The 14,110-nt window shown below is 44.1% G+C and overlaps 1 protein-coding gene across 1 annotated transcript; it reads left to right on the top strand.

Annotated features, from left to right (window-relative positions):
• The first annotated feature begins 1,737 nt into the window (after nt 1-1,737).
• On the top strand, nt 1,738-12,484 carry sap130a (Sin3A-associated protein a). The gene is made up of 21 exons (XM_084012529.1): nt 1,738-1,854; nt 2,510-2,637; nt 2,725-2,981; nt 3,659-3,826; nt 3,915-4,041; nt 4,157-4,272; nt 5,326-5,447; nt 5,848-5,995; nt 6,088-6,178; nt 6,296-6,400; nt 6,514-6,655; nt 7,530-7,645; nt 7,827-8,114; nt 8,198-8,366; nt 8,813-8,911; nt 8,999-9,360; nt 9,435-9,680; nt 9,771-9,896; nt 10,009-10,112; nt 10,466-10,579; nt 11,021-12,484. The coding sequence occupies exons 2-21, from the start codon at nt 2,526-2,528 to the stop codon at nt 11,177-11,179; spliced, it is 3,171 nt and encodes a 1,056-aa protein (XP_083868655.1). The 5' UTR covers nt 1,738-1,854; nt 2,510-2,525; the 3' UTR covers nt 11,180-12,484.
• The last annotated feature ends 1,626 nt before the right edge of the window (nt 12,485-14,110 follow it).

Below are 14,110 nucleotides of genomic sequence, written 5' to 3'. Positions count from 1 at the left end.
TACGTGGTGTTCTGTGCGGTCTTGGAAAAAGAGCAAACTTCTCCCAGTAAAATGTCTAAAATATTCATAGAGTGGAAACGGCAGAGGTGTCAAAAGTACAGACATACTTGTATTGGATAAGTAGAAGTACTGATTCAACTTCTTTACTGAAGTTAAAGTGAAAAAGTACAGGCTCTGATTGAAATGTACTCAAAGTATAAAATAAAAAGTTTCCTGCCTGTTTTGAAAATGTGAGGAGTAGAAAGTACACATACTGTATGTGTTTTAAAATGTAGGGAGTCAAATTAAAAACATGTCAGAAAATTAATAAAAAACAATACAAAAAAATACAGATACCTGAAGATTCTAGTAAAGAAATATTTGTATTTCCCACCTCTGGGAAGGGGGATATTATAAAAAGCCATAAGCATCGGTGTTACTTATTACATTAACAATGTCTCTGTTGTTGTAGTACATATTTTGACATGTTTTACAGAGTAAAGACAGGTGTAATTGATAGAACTAATTATGGTCCCATTCACCACAGAAGCATTCCATTGGGCTGGCATGCACCATATCAGGGCCTGCGGTCACCCTGCATTGATATGTCAAAATGTCTGCTGTTAAAGGGCCTCCTGTAGTCAGCCAAGACAGCAAGCCAAACTCTGACAACTACACTGACTATTTACACCTGTGTTTTCCTTCTGTCACTCACATGTAAAAAAGCAGCTCGCTTTAAGAACGTCTCTTCACATGCTCTTGACCTGTAGGCCAACATAATAAAGTTATACGGTAGACTGAAGACGTGTCTGTGGGTGGCTGCCGCCCTCTAGTGGTTCACTGGGAGTATTGCGCTAGACACTAGTGCGCTGGGAGGGCTTTATGTATGCTCACGAGCAGAGGCGAGCAGCCATCTCCAATCAGGTTGTAAAGCGGGAGACCGGCAAGGCGGCGATCACGTGACAGACGGACATTACCGAAGGCTCTCTTTCAACGGGACCGGCTGAGGGCACCCTGCAGACCACTTCTTAGCGTGTCACTGGCCCGCACTTGAACTTTCTGTTCGGAACTTCAACATTGAAAGACTGGCCCACACACATTTAATGGCAGTGTTGGAAAATACAAGAACATGCATGTACGACTCCGAGATAGCCTCCTTGTACTTGACTTGAGTATTCATCCACTTTAACTACATTTCAGAGTCAAATATTGCACGTTTTACTCTGCCACATTCATATGACTATTATATATTAAGATTTTCCATATCGACCAGCTGTAATACAATTATTATTACACCTTGTGCATCAATAATAATAAACAAACAACACAAAATATAAACATGCTTTTGCATTATAATTGTCATACTTGGTAGCCTACATCTAATAATCCTGACTTTCTTAAGTGTTTTGAATGCAGGATTTGAATAATTGAGTACAAATCTAATGTACTAAGTTGATTACTTTAAGAAGGGAATGTATTCCATTACTTTACGATACACGACGACAGTGAATATAGGTTGTTTAACACTGTAATAAGAACCATGCAGCATGATTGCAGTGCTAGCAGATTAGCTCCAGGGCTAACTCGGCTGCCTCCGTTGACCATGTGACTGATGTTGCGGGTCGTAGTGCTCCCCCGCCTCTCCCCCTCCCTGGTGCAGTTTTAGGTTGGTCCGGCGCCATTGGGTTGGTCAAACCATTCTCGGAGCTCCGATTGGTCAGCAATCTGAGTGACTCTTTTCTGATTGGTGGAATGGGACAGGGAGGTCTGGCTCTTCTTGAGCGTTCTTCCGGCTTATATGTTGGAAAAAAGAAAAGACGAATGGAAAAAATTGTAATCCACAAAACGACCATTGCCTAGTACCTCCGTGATACGGTAACAAATACACACGTTTATACATGTTTGTTCGTTTAGCGCTACTGAGTTTACGCCGCTGTACTCTTCAGAAAGTTCAGGATTTAGCACGTAGCAGGCGGCAGGAGGGTTAGCGATTCTAACGTTAGCCTGCTGCTAGCTACGGTAGCTGGCTAACAAGGTAGCCTTTTAGTTTTCACATTATCGGACCAAAATCAATGACCACACTGAATATTACTGATCAGATATCGCGTTCGGTCACATTGATGGAAGCAGTCGAAACGTCGTTTGTACTTAAACTTGTTAATTGAGTAGCAACGATGCAGTTGTTGTCGGGCAGTTTTCCCATTATGTTATTGGTCATAACGGTAAACAAAGGTCCAAAAAGTGTTATTGTATTGTTTCTCAAAGTAAAGTGTATTCCTGACAGCATCCTTTTATCGACACCATTGAGTCCTCTGCTAGCTGGTAACCATAATACTCCGAGGCGCCAACGTTACGTTAGCCTGTTTACGTCCCCGCGGCGCCTGTGGACGGTTAGCAACACTGGTCGGCTTTTATTGCTGTAGCTGTCGCGCATGTCTAAAATTAGCAATTGTTAACTGACTTATAATCTCAATGATATCTTCAGTATGTCTGGTACTGGAATTAATGTACAATCTTGGTACTATTTTAGGTCATAATTAGTTAGAATGAGCTCCCAGCAATTCCCCCGACACGGGCTGCCTGCTTCCAGCGGGGGAGCCCCTCAGATCCCTGCTGGTGGAAACCTGGTGTCTATCAGCCAGTCGTCAAACCCACAAGGTAACTTACTGTCACAAGCTATGTGCATGATATTTCATGTATGGTGAGGAAAACACAAGTTAAACAATTGTTCCTTACTTGGTGCAGATGTTGACAGCAGTCGGGATGCTGACCATGGGCATCAGGATCATCCACCTGCCGGGGGCGGGGGGAACTTGGCGTTCAGAGATGACAAGCAGGAGACCATGGTGGTCAGACCTTACCCACAAGTACAGACGCACGGCCAGCAGCAAGCTACTCCCCAAACCGTGTCCATTCAGCCTGGCACAACTGTGACTGTACCTGCCCCCTCTGTTCACCTCCCTCAGGGCCAGCCTGCAGTCCTCACGGAGGGACAGATGAAGGTGATGATTGTGTTCACATGTAAAAGCTTTGTATGCATGTTAAAAGTAAAGTATGCAGTGTCTTTACCAGCTGACAGTGAGAGATGGACACAGTTAAATCATACATATGTTATACATTTGCATTCTGTGGTTAGAAAGCAATACATTGTTGTCGACTCATTTATTCTCGTTCTGTTTTTGGTCTAAATTGGAACAGAATAACAGAATGTATAACTTTGAGTCGCTCTTGTTATTTATTTTAATTTGCAGGATGACTGAAAATTATTTTAACAAAATATCTTCAAAAGTAACTGTTTTTTAAATGTTGCATGTTTCAACTGGAGTAACGAGATCTAGTTGAAAATATCTAGTTGGTGTGCTGAATGTATACTAATATAACTGGATAGTTTTTCATTTTGTGGGTTATGAATTAAACTTCAACTCAATTAGTAATACATCTGAATTATTTTTCCCTGCAGTGCAAGACAGACCTTGAAAGCTAGCTTTGTAACCGGCTCACTAATGAAATGTACTGTCTAATTAATTAGGATACTGATTAATGCAAAAAGTGCAATTACTACAAAAACAGTGTTTTTGTTTTTGTCGTTTCATATTGCATTTTTTGCCTGTCTGCTTAACATTGTTTTTTCTAACATCCTTCAGAGCTAAAAAAACAGAAATGTATTTGCCTTTTTTAGGCTGTCTTGAAGTCACCGATGCCAAGTCGTCTTATTGCCCCAGCACCAGCTTCCAACCAAGGTCATATCCCCATACCCCCCAAGGTGCCTGGTCACATCACTGTCACCATAGAGAGCAGTATTGCTCCAACCCCATCTATTCCTGTAGCAACTATCAGTGGTCAGCAGGTAAGTCCTCTGTAAGTTTGCTGTTAGTTCCCATCTTGTCTCTTTCTTGCTGACGACTGAAGTTGTGGGCTGCTTTATTGTGTTTCAGGGCCACTCTAGCAACTTACACCACCTGATGCCAGCAAACATTCAGATCATTAGGGGCAGTGCCCCCGCGCTGCAGATCGGGACCCCTACGGTGCCTCCCCAGACCTTCACATCCCATTTACCCCGAGGTATGCATGATGTAGTAAGAACACTATGCAATTGCCTGTGCTTGAAACGGTGGTCCGTTTACCACTCATCTGTAGCAGTGCATTGCTCTACATCAGTCTATTTCTTTCCCTGTAGGGGCTGCTGCAGCAGCTGTTATGTCCAGCTCCAAAACTGTCCTGCGGCCAGCCACCGGAGCAAGTGCAGGCCCCGGCCAGCCCACAGTGCAGCACATCATCCACCAGACTATTCAGGTACCAGGATGTACTTTCATCTAAAGAAGTGGTGATCTAGCATGCTGCAGTATGAGGTTTTTCTGTCGGCCAGCCCTGGAAGTTACAGTAGAAAATAAGGTCTGTGGCAAACAAAAGTTTGTGATATTTACACATTTAATTCAGCAAGATAATCTTCACAAATGGACATCAACTCTGATTAAGAAGTGTGAATGCCATCGGCAGAAGTGAAAAGCTAATGTTGTGCTATAAACGGACTACTCCACGTTCGCATGAGCGTGAGTATAAACACACCAATGCTGTAAAGTCAGACTTGTCTGCGTGATGACGTTTTTGATGACGTCTCTTTTAGCCACTTGTTATCAACCACCTTTTTTAAGACACAAATTCACAGTAGTGGTATTTACTGACATATTTTATATCATATAACAAAATGCTAAATCTCCGAAGCTTGTGTTAAACACAGACCTTATTTCATAATCTGACATGCCTGATGGTTTGTTACACAAAACCATCTGGAACATCATCATCGGAAACTGTTTAAAAGCAGGCACCTTTAAAATAATTGCTGCAGTTGATTGAATGAACCACCCGTCAGTCAAACTCTTGTCAAAGTGATTTTGGAGAAAGTAAAAAGAAGAACATCTTTCCATTGGAGAAAGACCTTTGCTTAGCAGCATCTACCCTAACCTCTTTAACCCGCCGACATTGTTGTTCAGTCCTCTCTCTGTGTCACCTTGTGCACACACCTAAGCCACGCCCCTACCTGCCAGGAGCTCCTCACAGGACACTGATTGGTCCATGCTCTGGCGAACACAATCACATTACCTGTAGCCAGACAAGATACATTTTTTTGTGATATGTGATGCTGCGATTCTTGCGTGATCTTGTCAAGTAACTTATATTTATATCAGTATGTATTTAAAACGCATTCAAAATCCAATTAACCATGTCATGAGGGAAATGAAAGTGCAAAAATGCGGACTAATTTCTGGGTTTATGGACTCATTCCTGCAGCACTCTATTGCGTTGGATATTTAGAAACGTGTCATGTCGTCCTCCCACTGTCCACAGTCCCGCCCTGCTGTGACGACGTCCACAGCTGTGCTTCCAACTGTGGTGGCCCCCATCTCAGCAACTAGAACTCAGTCCCCAGTTATCAACCCGGCAGTCACACACTCGGAGGTGGCTCATGGGTAAGTAACAGTACAAGAATGTATAGTACTATGTTTCTATTGTCATTTTTCACTCCTTAATAGCCTCCTTAATAATGTTGTGCCGTTTTTATTCTGAATGTGGCTTTAAGTCTTTATCCAGTGCAGCATCAAATCATTTAGTATAATACTATAAAATTACCCCAATGGGTCCATGTGTGGATCACAGTAATTGAAATGCCTCACTTACAATAACAGCCCAAGTTCGGCCCAAATAGGTAAAAGTGTTCAGTTTATTATCCAAAAGAGAAAAGTAATTGAAACAAACGAACGTTTGTGTAACTTGGAGATGTGTTTTGCACTGACCGTTCCCTCGGGACTTCTATTAAATCATGCCTGTGTCTGATGTGATGCACTAAAGTGGCAGTTGTTTTGTTTCCAGGCGTCCAGGGCTCACCATTCACCCCCCTCCACCCACCGTCAGTATTCAGAGGTCTCAGACATCCCGAGACACCGCCACACGGATCACGCTGCCGACTCACCCTGCAATTGGGGCTCAAAAGCCGCAGCCTCCCCACACCATGACACAGGTTACTGCTTGTTGGCTGCCTGAAAATAATAATAATAGTACTTTTATTCAGTGACTGAAATAACCGATTGACTTATTTTTTGTCCCCTACAGAAGCCAATCTTCAGTCCTGTTACACCCGTAGCTGCGGCAACTGTGGCACCAATTGTTGCCACTAACACTGTGCCACCAACCACCACAATAGGTATTAACCTTTTGTATATTAACGTTGACATGGAAGCCTCAAAACATTGTAACGATTGACTTAAGGAACACAAAATGATTTCACAAATGATCAATAACTCTATCGTTTCCTTCTCAGGCTCTGTGCCGCATAGCCAAATGACCAGTAATACCATTGTCACCATGACGATGGCCTCACACTCCTCTCACGCTACAGCAGCGACCACCTCTGCCATCCCCGTGGGTAAGTTGGCGGTTTGGTGGAACAGCGTTGTGTGCTTCATGAGCAGGAGGCGTTATCTTCATAGTGTGTATTAATACATCTTTCTCTGAACCATTCTTCGTTGTCGTTTACAGCTAAAGTCGTCCCTCAGCCCATTGCCCACTCCTCATCCCGCGTGCAGCCCGACTACCCCGGAGAGAGAACTAACCTTATCCCCATCCCGGGCCATCGGTCGTCACCTAACCCCGTCACCATGGAAGCAAGAAGTGATAACAGGTGAGCGCACTGTGTTGGCCACGGTAATACCAGGAAAAAACATCACTAAAATGTGTGTTTTTTTTTACCAAACAAACACTAGTCTATCTCTGAACGGGCTCTGTTATACTGCTTTCTTGACATCTGTTGATATTTTGCTGGTGGGTTAAACAGAAACGGGTTAAAATGTACTTGTACATCGATGTGGTAATCTGACAGGACAGAGCAGTGACTCGGCAAATAATGAGCAGCAATCAGCAGTTTCTCATCCATATAATAAATAACAAGACCAACGGTGCATTCCAATACCCAAACTATTGAGTCCACCAGAAGAAGATTATCTATGTCCTGATACATAGTATGTCATAGTATGTATTTTTTCACTCTTTCATATCACATCCCTGCTTGTACAAGCTCGAGGAACCACTGTGTTAGCATATGAACATGCTTGGTTGATAATGCTCAACATCTTAGTTTTTTGTGTTACCATCATTTTAGATGTTGACCTGATGATGGCATTAGTTGACAAGTCAGAGGATAACTACACTTATTATCATTCATACATGAATGTCTGCATAAAACTTCCCCGCCCGTCCCTCCAGTATTGGTTTAGTTGTTTCAGTCCGGACCAACATGGCCGACCGACCAACCGTCACATTGGAGAAGAAGAAATAAAGGAGAAGAATAAATAGTTTAAGAGCCCGTATTGATTATGTTTATGGAAGCAGATTTAATTTACCATAGGAAAAACAATAAAGGGGTTGTTTTGTAATTTTTACTTTGGTATATGAATGTGGATATAGAGAATATAAAGATGAATAATTCTGAGATGGATATCTTGTGATACTTTATTGAGATGAGTGTTGGATTAATCTTGTGTGTTTTTATCTTGAAGGCCTTCTGTGCCCGTGCAGTTCCAGTATTTCCTGCCGGCGTACTCCTCGTCCTACCCTCTGACACACACCTACACCCCCATCAGCAGCTCTGTATCGACCATCCGCCAGTATCCTGGTAAGCTCTGCCAACCAATGTGGTTTTACTGCTGGTCACGGCTAAATACTGTGGTGACATTTATTATTTGCCTTGACATATAAAAGCTTGGACGGCAAGTGTTGACAAAAAATGCAGAACTGTTAAACCTGTAACTTTGTAGCAAAGATCTCAATTTAATTTGATTGTCCTTCCCAATAAGTTACCCCCCAAGCTCCAACTTCAGCACTGCCCACCCAAGCTGGAGTCGGCGTGGCAACCACTGTCCATCTAAACCATATGCAGCTGATGGCGGTGGATCGGATCGGTCTCCCATCTGCACAAATCAGCACCCAAGGGATCCAGCCAGCACCCATTACTGCGCAGGGCATTCAGCCTGCACCGATAGGCGTGCAGGGCCTGCACACGTCCGCACCGATCGGCACGCAAGGACTACAGCAGGCACCTTTGGTCACTCAGCAGCAGCAAGCGCAGTCTGAAGGAAAACCTGGTATGTGCTGAACCGCCTCAGCCAAACAACATTCGATAGGATGAGTTGTGGAATGTTTATAACACATTTTATATTTCCTTCAGTTGTGTTGGCTGATGGCTTTGTAGCTAGCCCCATCTGCAGCACATACAGCTCCACCCAGCCAGTTGCCTCCATGGTGCAGGCCCACGCCCAGGGAGGATTGGGAGGAGCCCCCACCCTGGTCTCCTCCCCGAGACCCAGCATCCTCCGCAAGAAGCCCGCTAATGAAGGGTGAGTAAGCCTTAATACCAGCATGTTCCTAATCATCTCCTTAACCTCTCTTACCTGTTTCAGTGATGTTTACTTGTCAAGTCAGATTCAGCACACTTTCACGGCTCAAATGGTTCTTAAATTGCTTGATTTAACTTCCTGCTCAGAGTAGCTGGGGGGCTGAATGCTGTGAGGATAGACTATAAACAGCTGTTTTGGTCACAGGGCTTACCAAAAGGATTTTTGTTCAATACAAATACAGGTATTGTTGCACCACTACTAAAACCAGAAGCTGGGTTTGAGACTCCCTGTACAAACATTGACTTTTTAAACAGGCTTTTCAGTGGCACAGTAGTAGCCCGCAGTAGATTCTCCAAATAAAGTTTGACAGAAACGCGTGGACTTCAAACAGGATGGCTGAATGTTTTCCTTTTCCCAAATCAATTGTGCTCGTCTTTGTGTTTCAGTTGCGTTCGTAAGAACCTGATTCCCGCTCAGCCCAGTGAACCCAGTGGTGTCAGAATGGAGAGTGGCGTGAGGGGAGCAGGATCTCCCCGACCTGCAGGGTGAGCCTCCGTCACATCAGCTACATCCGTGTTATGAAACTTATGATACAAGTCTTTAACCTGACACTTTCTCAATTCCTCTGCCAGTGTGAAACCCAAAGCTGAGGTGCACATGGCGGTGGCCCCTCCTGTCATGGCTACAGTAGAGGCGCTGCCTTCTCAGGGAGGAGAGCAGCAGGCCATGTCCTCAAACGCCCAGCACCTCGTCCAAGCCATCCCCACCATGCTCGCCACGCCGGGGCCGGTCCCTCCCTCGCAGCCCTCCTCTGTCCTCTCAGCCCTGCCAGCAGCCATGGCTGTGACTCCCCCCGCCTCCGCTTCAATGGCCAACACTGTGGCCTCCCCCACTCAGCCTGCAGCCAGCAGCACTGCAGCGTGTGCTGCCAGCTCCGCCTGCCCTGATCTGAAAATCAAGCAGGAGGTGGAGACCATTGACACCTCGCAGCTAGGTGAGGAGCATATCGGTCATCAGTGAAAATGGTTCATGTTGATATAAGGATACTGACATATCTCTGCCCCTCAGATCCCAATGCAAGTTTGTCATCAGCCCCGGCCCTCATCATGCAGGCCTCCACCCTGAACGCTCCTGCCTCAGGAGACCTGATACCTGGGGCCTCCCCGAGGAAGAAGCCTCGCAAGCAGCAGCATGTTATTTCTACAGAGGAGAGCGAGATGGTGGAGACCAACAGCACAGACGAGGAGAAGGCCCCCGGCAGGCCCGTCACCGGCAGGGCTGAGAGACGTGAATCTCCACCAAGGGAATATGTTGGTATGTGATGCAAGGCCATTGTCATGACGACGACAACGATGTCGACTGTGTGTGATCAGCACTTGTTCAACACTTGTTTCTGTCTTCCAGATGAGGAAGGAGTGCGCTACGTACCAGTCAGGCCTCGACCACCTGTTACTCTTCTGCGGCACTACAGGAACCCCTGGAAAGCTGCCTACCACCACTTCCAGAGGTACAGCGACATCCGGGTCAAAGGTCAGTAGCTTTCCTGCTCACTCGCAAAAAAATACCTTTGTGTTATACAGCAAATGAGAAGGAATTACAGTGGCTTTTTCCTTCTAACAACAATGCTTTGTTTTTCCCTCAGAGGAGAAGAAGGGCAGCTTACAGGATATGGCCAACCAGAGAGGAGTGGCATGCAGAGCACAAGGCTGGAAAATCCACCTGTGTGCCGCACAGCTCAGGCAGCTGGTGAGTCCTGCTGGCCTCCAACAATATACATCTAATGTTGTTTAACGGTCTCATGCTGATCTCGATAGAGGTTGGTTTGTGGCTGAACACAGACGGGTTGCATATTAGCACGATGAGTTCCACTTTGTACTGTTGGAGAGAAATTCACTCCATGCAATGGTACAACAACAAGACACTATTAGTTAGAGTTAAGATATTACAGCAACATGATTATTTACAGACTAACACAGTTTGACTATAGACTTGTTTTCTGTGATTGAACACTATAGGTCGTACATTCATATTCCCTGCTGTCTGTGTGGAGAGGAAAACATGCTTCTGTTAACATGTTGTGTTTGTTACTTGATCTGCAGTCGAGTTTGGAGCAGGACGTGTACAGCCGCCTCTCCACCCTTCAAGAGGGCCTGATTCCTAAGAAGAGAGCAGGCTCCGATGATGACCTCCACCGAATCAACGAGCTCATACAGGTAAGGTCCTCACTGCAGACTGAGACCGTTAAAGTCTACATGTCTGTAGCGTCTTGGTAGCAGAATGGTTGCAGCTCATTCCAAACAACTTCAACGTTGCCGGTTGATTCCAGTCCTTTGTGTCATCTCCTCCCTTCTCCCCATTTCCTGTCTGCCGCTACACTGTCCACTGTCCAATAAAGAAACGTCTTCAAAAAGATGCTATCAGTGTTTATCAAAGCAATTCAATGCTTCTATTCACATTTTCCAAATAAAGCTTTGAATGTCTGTCGTCACCCTCAAAAATAGAATTTCGATTTAAAAAAATAGAAAGGTTTTCTATTTTCTATTTCTATATTACTGATTGAAGCGAAAGCGTTAGGAGGCCTGTTAGAATCCCATCCATGTCTTTACCCACGAGTTTGTTTCAGCAGCTGACGGTGTGTGTGCGTTTGTCCTCAGGGTAACATGCAGCGCTGTAAGCTGGTGATGGACCAGGTCAACGAGGCCAGAGACACCATGATGAAAGTCCTCGACCACAAGGAGAAAGTGCTGAAGCTGCTCAACAAGAACGGCGCCGCCAAGAAGTCCTCCAAGCTGAAGCGTAAAGAGCGGGCGTAAGAACGGCCGTGAGCTCGGACCTTCTGCTCTTCTGCTTGACACCAACCACCGCCCCCCCCCCCCCCCCCCCCCCGCCCTCTCTCTCTGAAGGGGTGAAGGAGCTGCTCACAATTTGGTGCTATGATTTGCTGCATACAATCGCAGGCACCCTCCCTGTCTGCCTGAGAGCAGGCGGAGAGACAGGAGGGCTTGGACAAGCAGACCAGCCTCCAGAAAAGGATCTCATTCAAGACCCGGCGCACATATTGAGCGTGAAGCATTGTAGGTTGTGTTAGAGTGGCCAACTGGACGGTCCTGTCATGCCCCCCCCCCCACCACCCCCCATTTTTTTGTTAAATATCAAAGAGACCATTTTTACTAACTTAATTTCTGCCTCTTCTTTTAAGACAGAGTTTGAACTGTTATCTTTTGATATTTGGTCCTAAATACAGTTGCAGTATAACGTGATGAAAGTTTTTCAGTTAACTATGTGAGAGTTAGTGGATGGGTCGACTCCAAATCATTTAAAAGAAGTCCTTTAGTAAGCTGTGTGTATAAAGACTAATCTCAGTCGTGCTCTTTTCATTAACCTGTGCCTTCATTTTGTGGGTGAACATAAAATGGACGAGGACACGTGAAAGCTGTTCCGCGTTGCTGTCGAAATATTCTCAAAATAACATTCAAAGAAAAGTGTCAGGTCAATTTCACTGCTTCCCCTTTTTTCGCTGAACATCCTGCACCTGCATTTTTCCAGTTCAGATTGTTCATCTAGTTTGGGTAAACAGTGACCTATTACCGGCCACAAGTTTAGCTGTAATCAAAAAGATAATTAAATGCCTACATTTGGATAAAACAAATTAAAAAAAAAAACAGGATAGAAAGTAAACGTGGAATTGCTGATTAAATATCCAAAAGAAATGCTCTTAAAAGATGGATGTGTCAGCGAGAACACACCGTTTATGCCGAGGTAACTCAACAGTTAAACGCCGTGATTCAAACCCATGTCATGGTGGTTAAAACAATCTTTTCATTTGGTTTGAGAAAGCAAAGTGGTTGAAGGAAAGGGAGAATCCTTGTGTGATCACACTAGTGGATCGAATTCATGTAAATCGCTGTAAATGTGCTTTTTGGTTTCCATTGACCTGCTTCTTTTCAAGTTTTGTACTCGATGAAACATTTCGCACCGTGTGATGTGCGCCACTTCATTTTGCAGAGTGTAACGATGACGACGTCGTGAGATGAAGTGAGCCGAAACATCCAGCTGTTGTACATTGTTTTTTTTTTGTCTGTGTAATTATAGTAAAGATACTTCAGCAGTACCAGATACACTGTTAAGTCTCTATCGCTTTGTTTTATTTGTGATTTTATAGCGAAAAATGTTTTTTTTATGTTTTACTTTTCACTTAAATTCCTCACTAAAATATCAGTTTCCGTCTCTGCCAGGAGCATCATGTGTTTTGCCGTGTGAGAGTGAGTGAGTGTGCGCCTCTGTGTCTGTCCACGGCTAATCTCGCATTCTGCTGCCGCAAACTGCATCAGGTTTTGGGATGGTCTGTTATGGCTGCAATGGCCACTCATGGATGTGACTCGGACTTTCTAGCTTACATAGCTTTTTGGCATTTAACATTTTTTACCACGCCTTACGGGCCATAAGGTGTCTGGACGGAGAGTGAGCCAATCGTGTTGTATTCATGGAATCACACAATACAGTCGTGGTCGTTGCAGATTTCTCTATATTCTCTATATGCTTAAACAATGAAACCACATCTGTTTCCTAACTGGATAAAGAGATCACACCAGGACAGATGTGACATTGCAAGGTTATTTTTTTCAGTATTATAGTGGATCTCAAGACAATGTGAGTATATTTCATTGATATTAAATATGAGGAACCTACAGAATAACCCAACTGATTGTAGGTTTTAAGCCTTTTCAATGTTGTGCATCTTAATGTCTCAGTCTGATCTGTCGATATTCAGCTGGTATGAGCTGTTACATCACCTTATGACTTCAGAATCCAAAGTGAGCCCTGTCATTCCTCTCTCCTATCTGCTGTTTACAATATAATTGCAGTCAATTACAAGGCGTTGGCAGCACTTGACTTGTGATCAGGAAAAGTGACTTACTGGCATTTGGATAATCCACTCACATTTTAGTGTGATTTCTGATACTGGTTTGTTTAGTGAGTAGTGTTATAATTATTTCCAAGAAGAAAATTAGCTAAATATATAGCATATAGTTTAGAGTAGATATCGGCACTACTGGAGCTACTTGACCGTTGTGAAACCAAGCAGGATTATAGCCAGACTGAATTAGAAGGGAGAGAACATGTTTCATCTTATCCTTAACGTCAGGTGTTTAGTCATTATGAAAAGTCACAGTTGATGGTCTGATGATATTAAGCGTATGCTTTGTGTCTGGTGTTAGGTGACTCTGGGTGGCTCTACCTTTGCAGGAGCAAAGTCAAAGGGCCATAAAGGGGCTTGCTGGGAAAACTCCCTGCTTCCTGCTTCATAGTCATTCAGAGAAACGTAACCTAAGCAGCAGCAGGGGTTTCCACCAAAAACAACTATTGTCAGGTAAGAGCTGATACGACATGACATGACTTTATGTCATTACACTCGGCCTCTTTTTACTTCATTATGTGTATTTTTCAGTAAGAATTTTCCCATTGTGAACTTATAATGGGATTCTATCTAAAATCATTAACAGAAGTGTTTTGACAGTGAGTCATGCTGATGATTTGCTAAAATAAGTTTTTTTTTTGTTAACATAAATGTTCCTTGTTGAGTGTCTTCCGGATTGGTGACATATCTGTGAGTGAGGTAGACAGGCGGGACGTAACTTTGGGAGGAATTTGATCATCATTCATTGAAAATCATTGAAAAGATTATCTCGAAGATAATCTTTTGATTGCAGGTTGATTGATGGATGGGTTAGGGTCATGATATT

Source organism: Eutrigla gurnardus (assembly GCF_963514095.1).
Source record: "Eutrigla gurnardus genome assembly, chromosome: 6".
In the NCBI taxonomy this organism is placed as follows: domain Eukaryota; kingdom Metazoa; phylum Chordata; class Actinopteri; order Perciformes; family Triglidae; genus Eutrigla; species Eutrigla gurnardus.
Note: the sequence above shows the minus strand (reverse complement) of the source record. Positions and strands in the feature narration are given on the sequence as shown.

Bases quoted from the DNA above. Each gene is read 5' to 3' on its own strand.
- sap130a (XM_084012529.1), top strand. From the start codon at position 2,526: ATGAGCTCCCAGCAATTCCCCCGACACGGGCTGCCTGCTTCCAGCGGG. The intron at 8,367-8,812 runs GTGAGTAAGCCT...TTTGTGTTTCAG, and splicing joins AAGAAGCCCGCTAATGAAGG to TTGCGTTCGTAAGAACCTGA. The intron at 8,912-8,998 runs GTGAGCCTCCGT...TTCCTCTGCCAG, and splicing joins GGATCTCCCCGACCTGCAGG to TGTGAAACCCAAAGCTGAGG.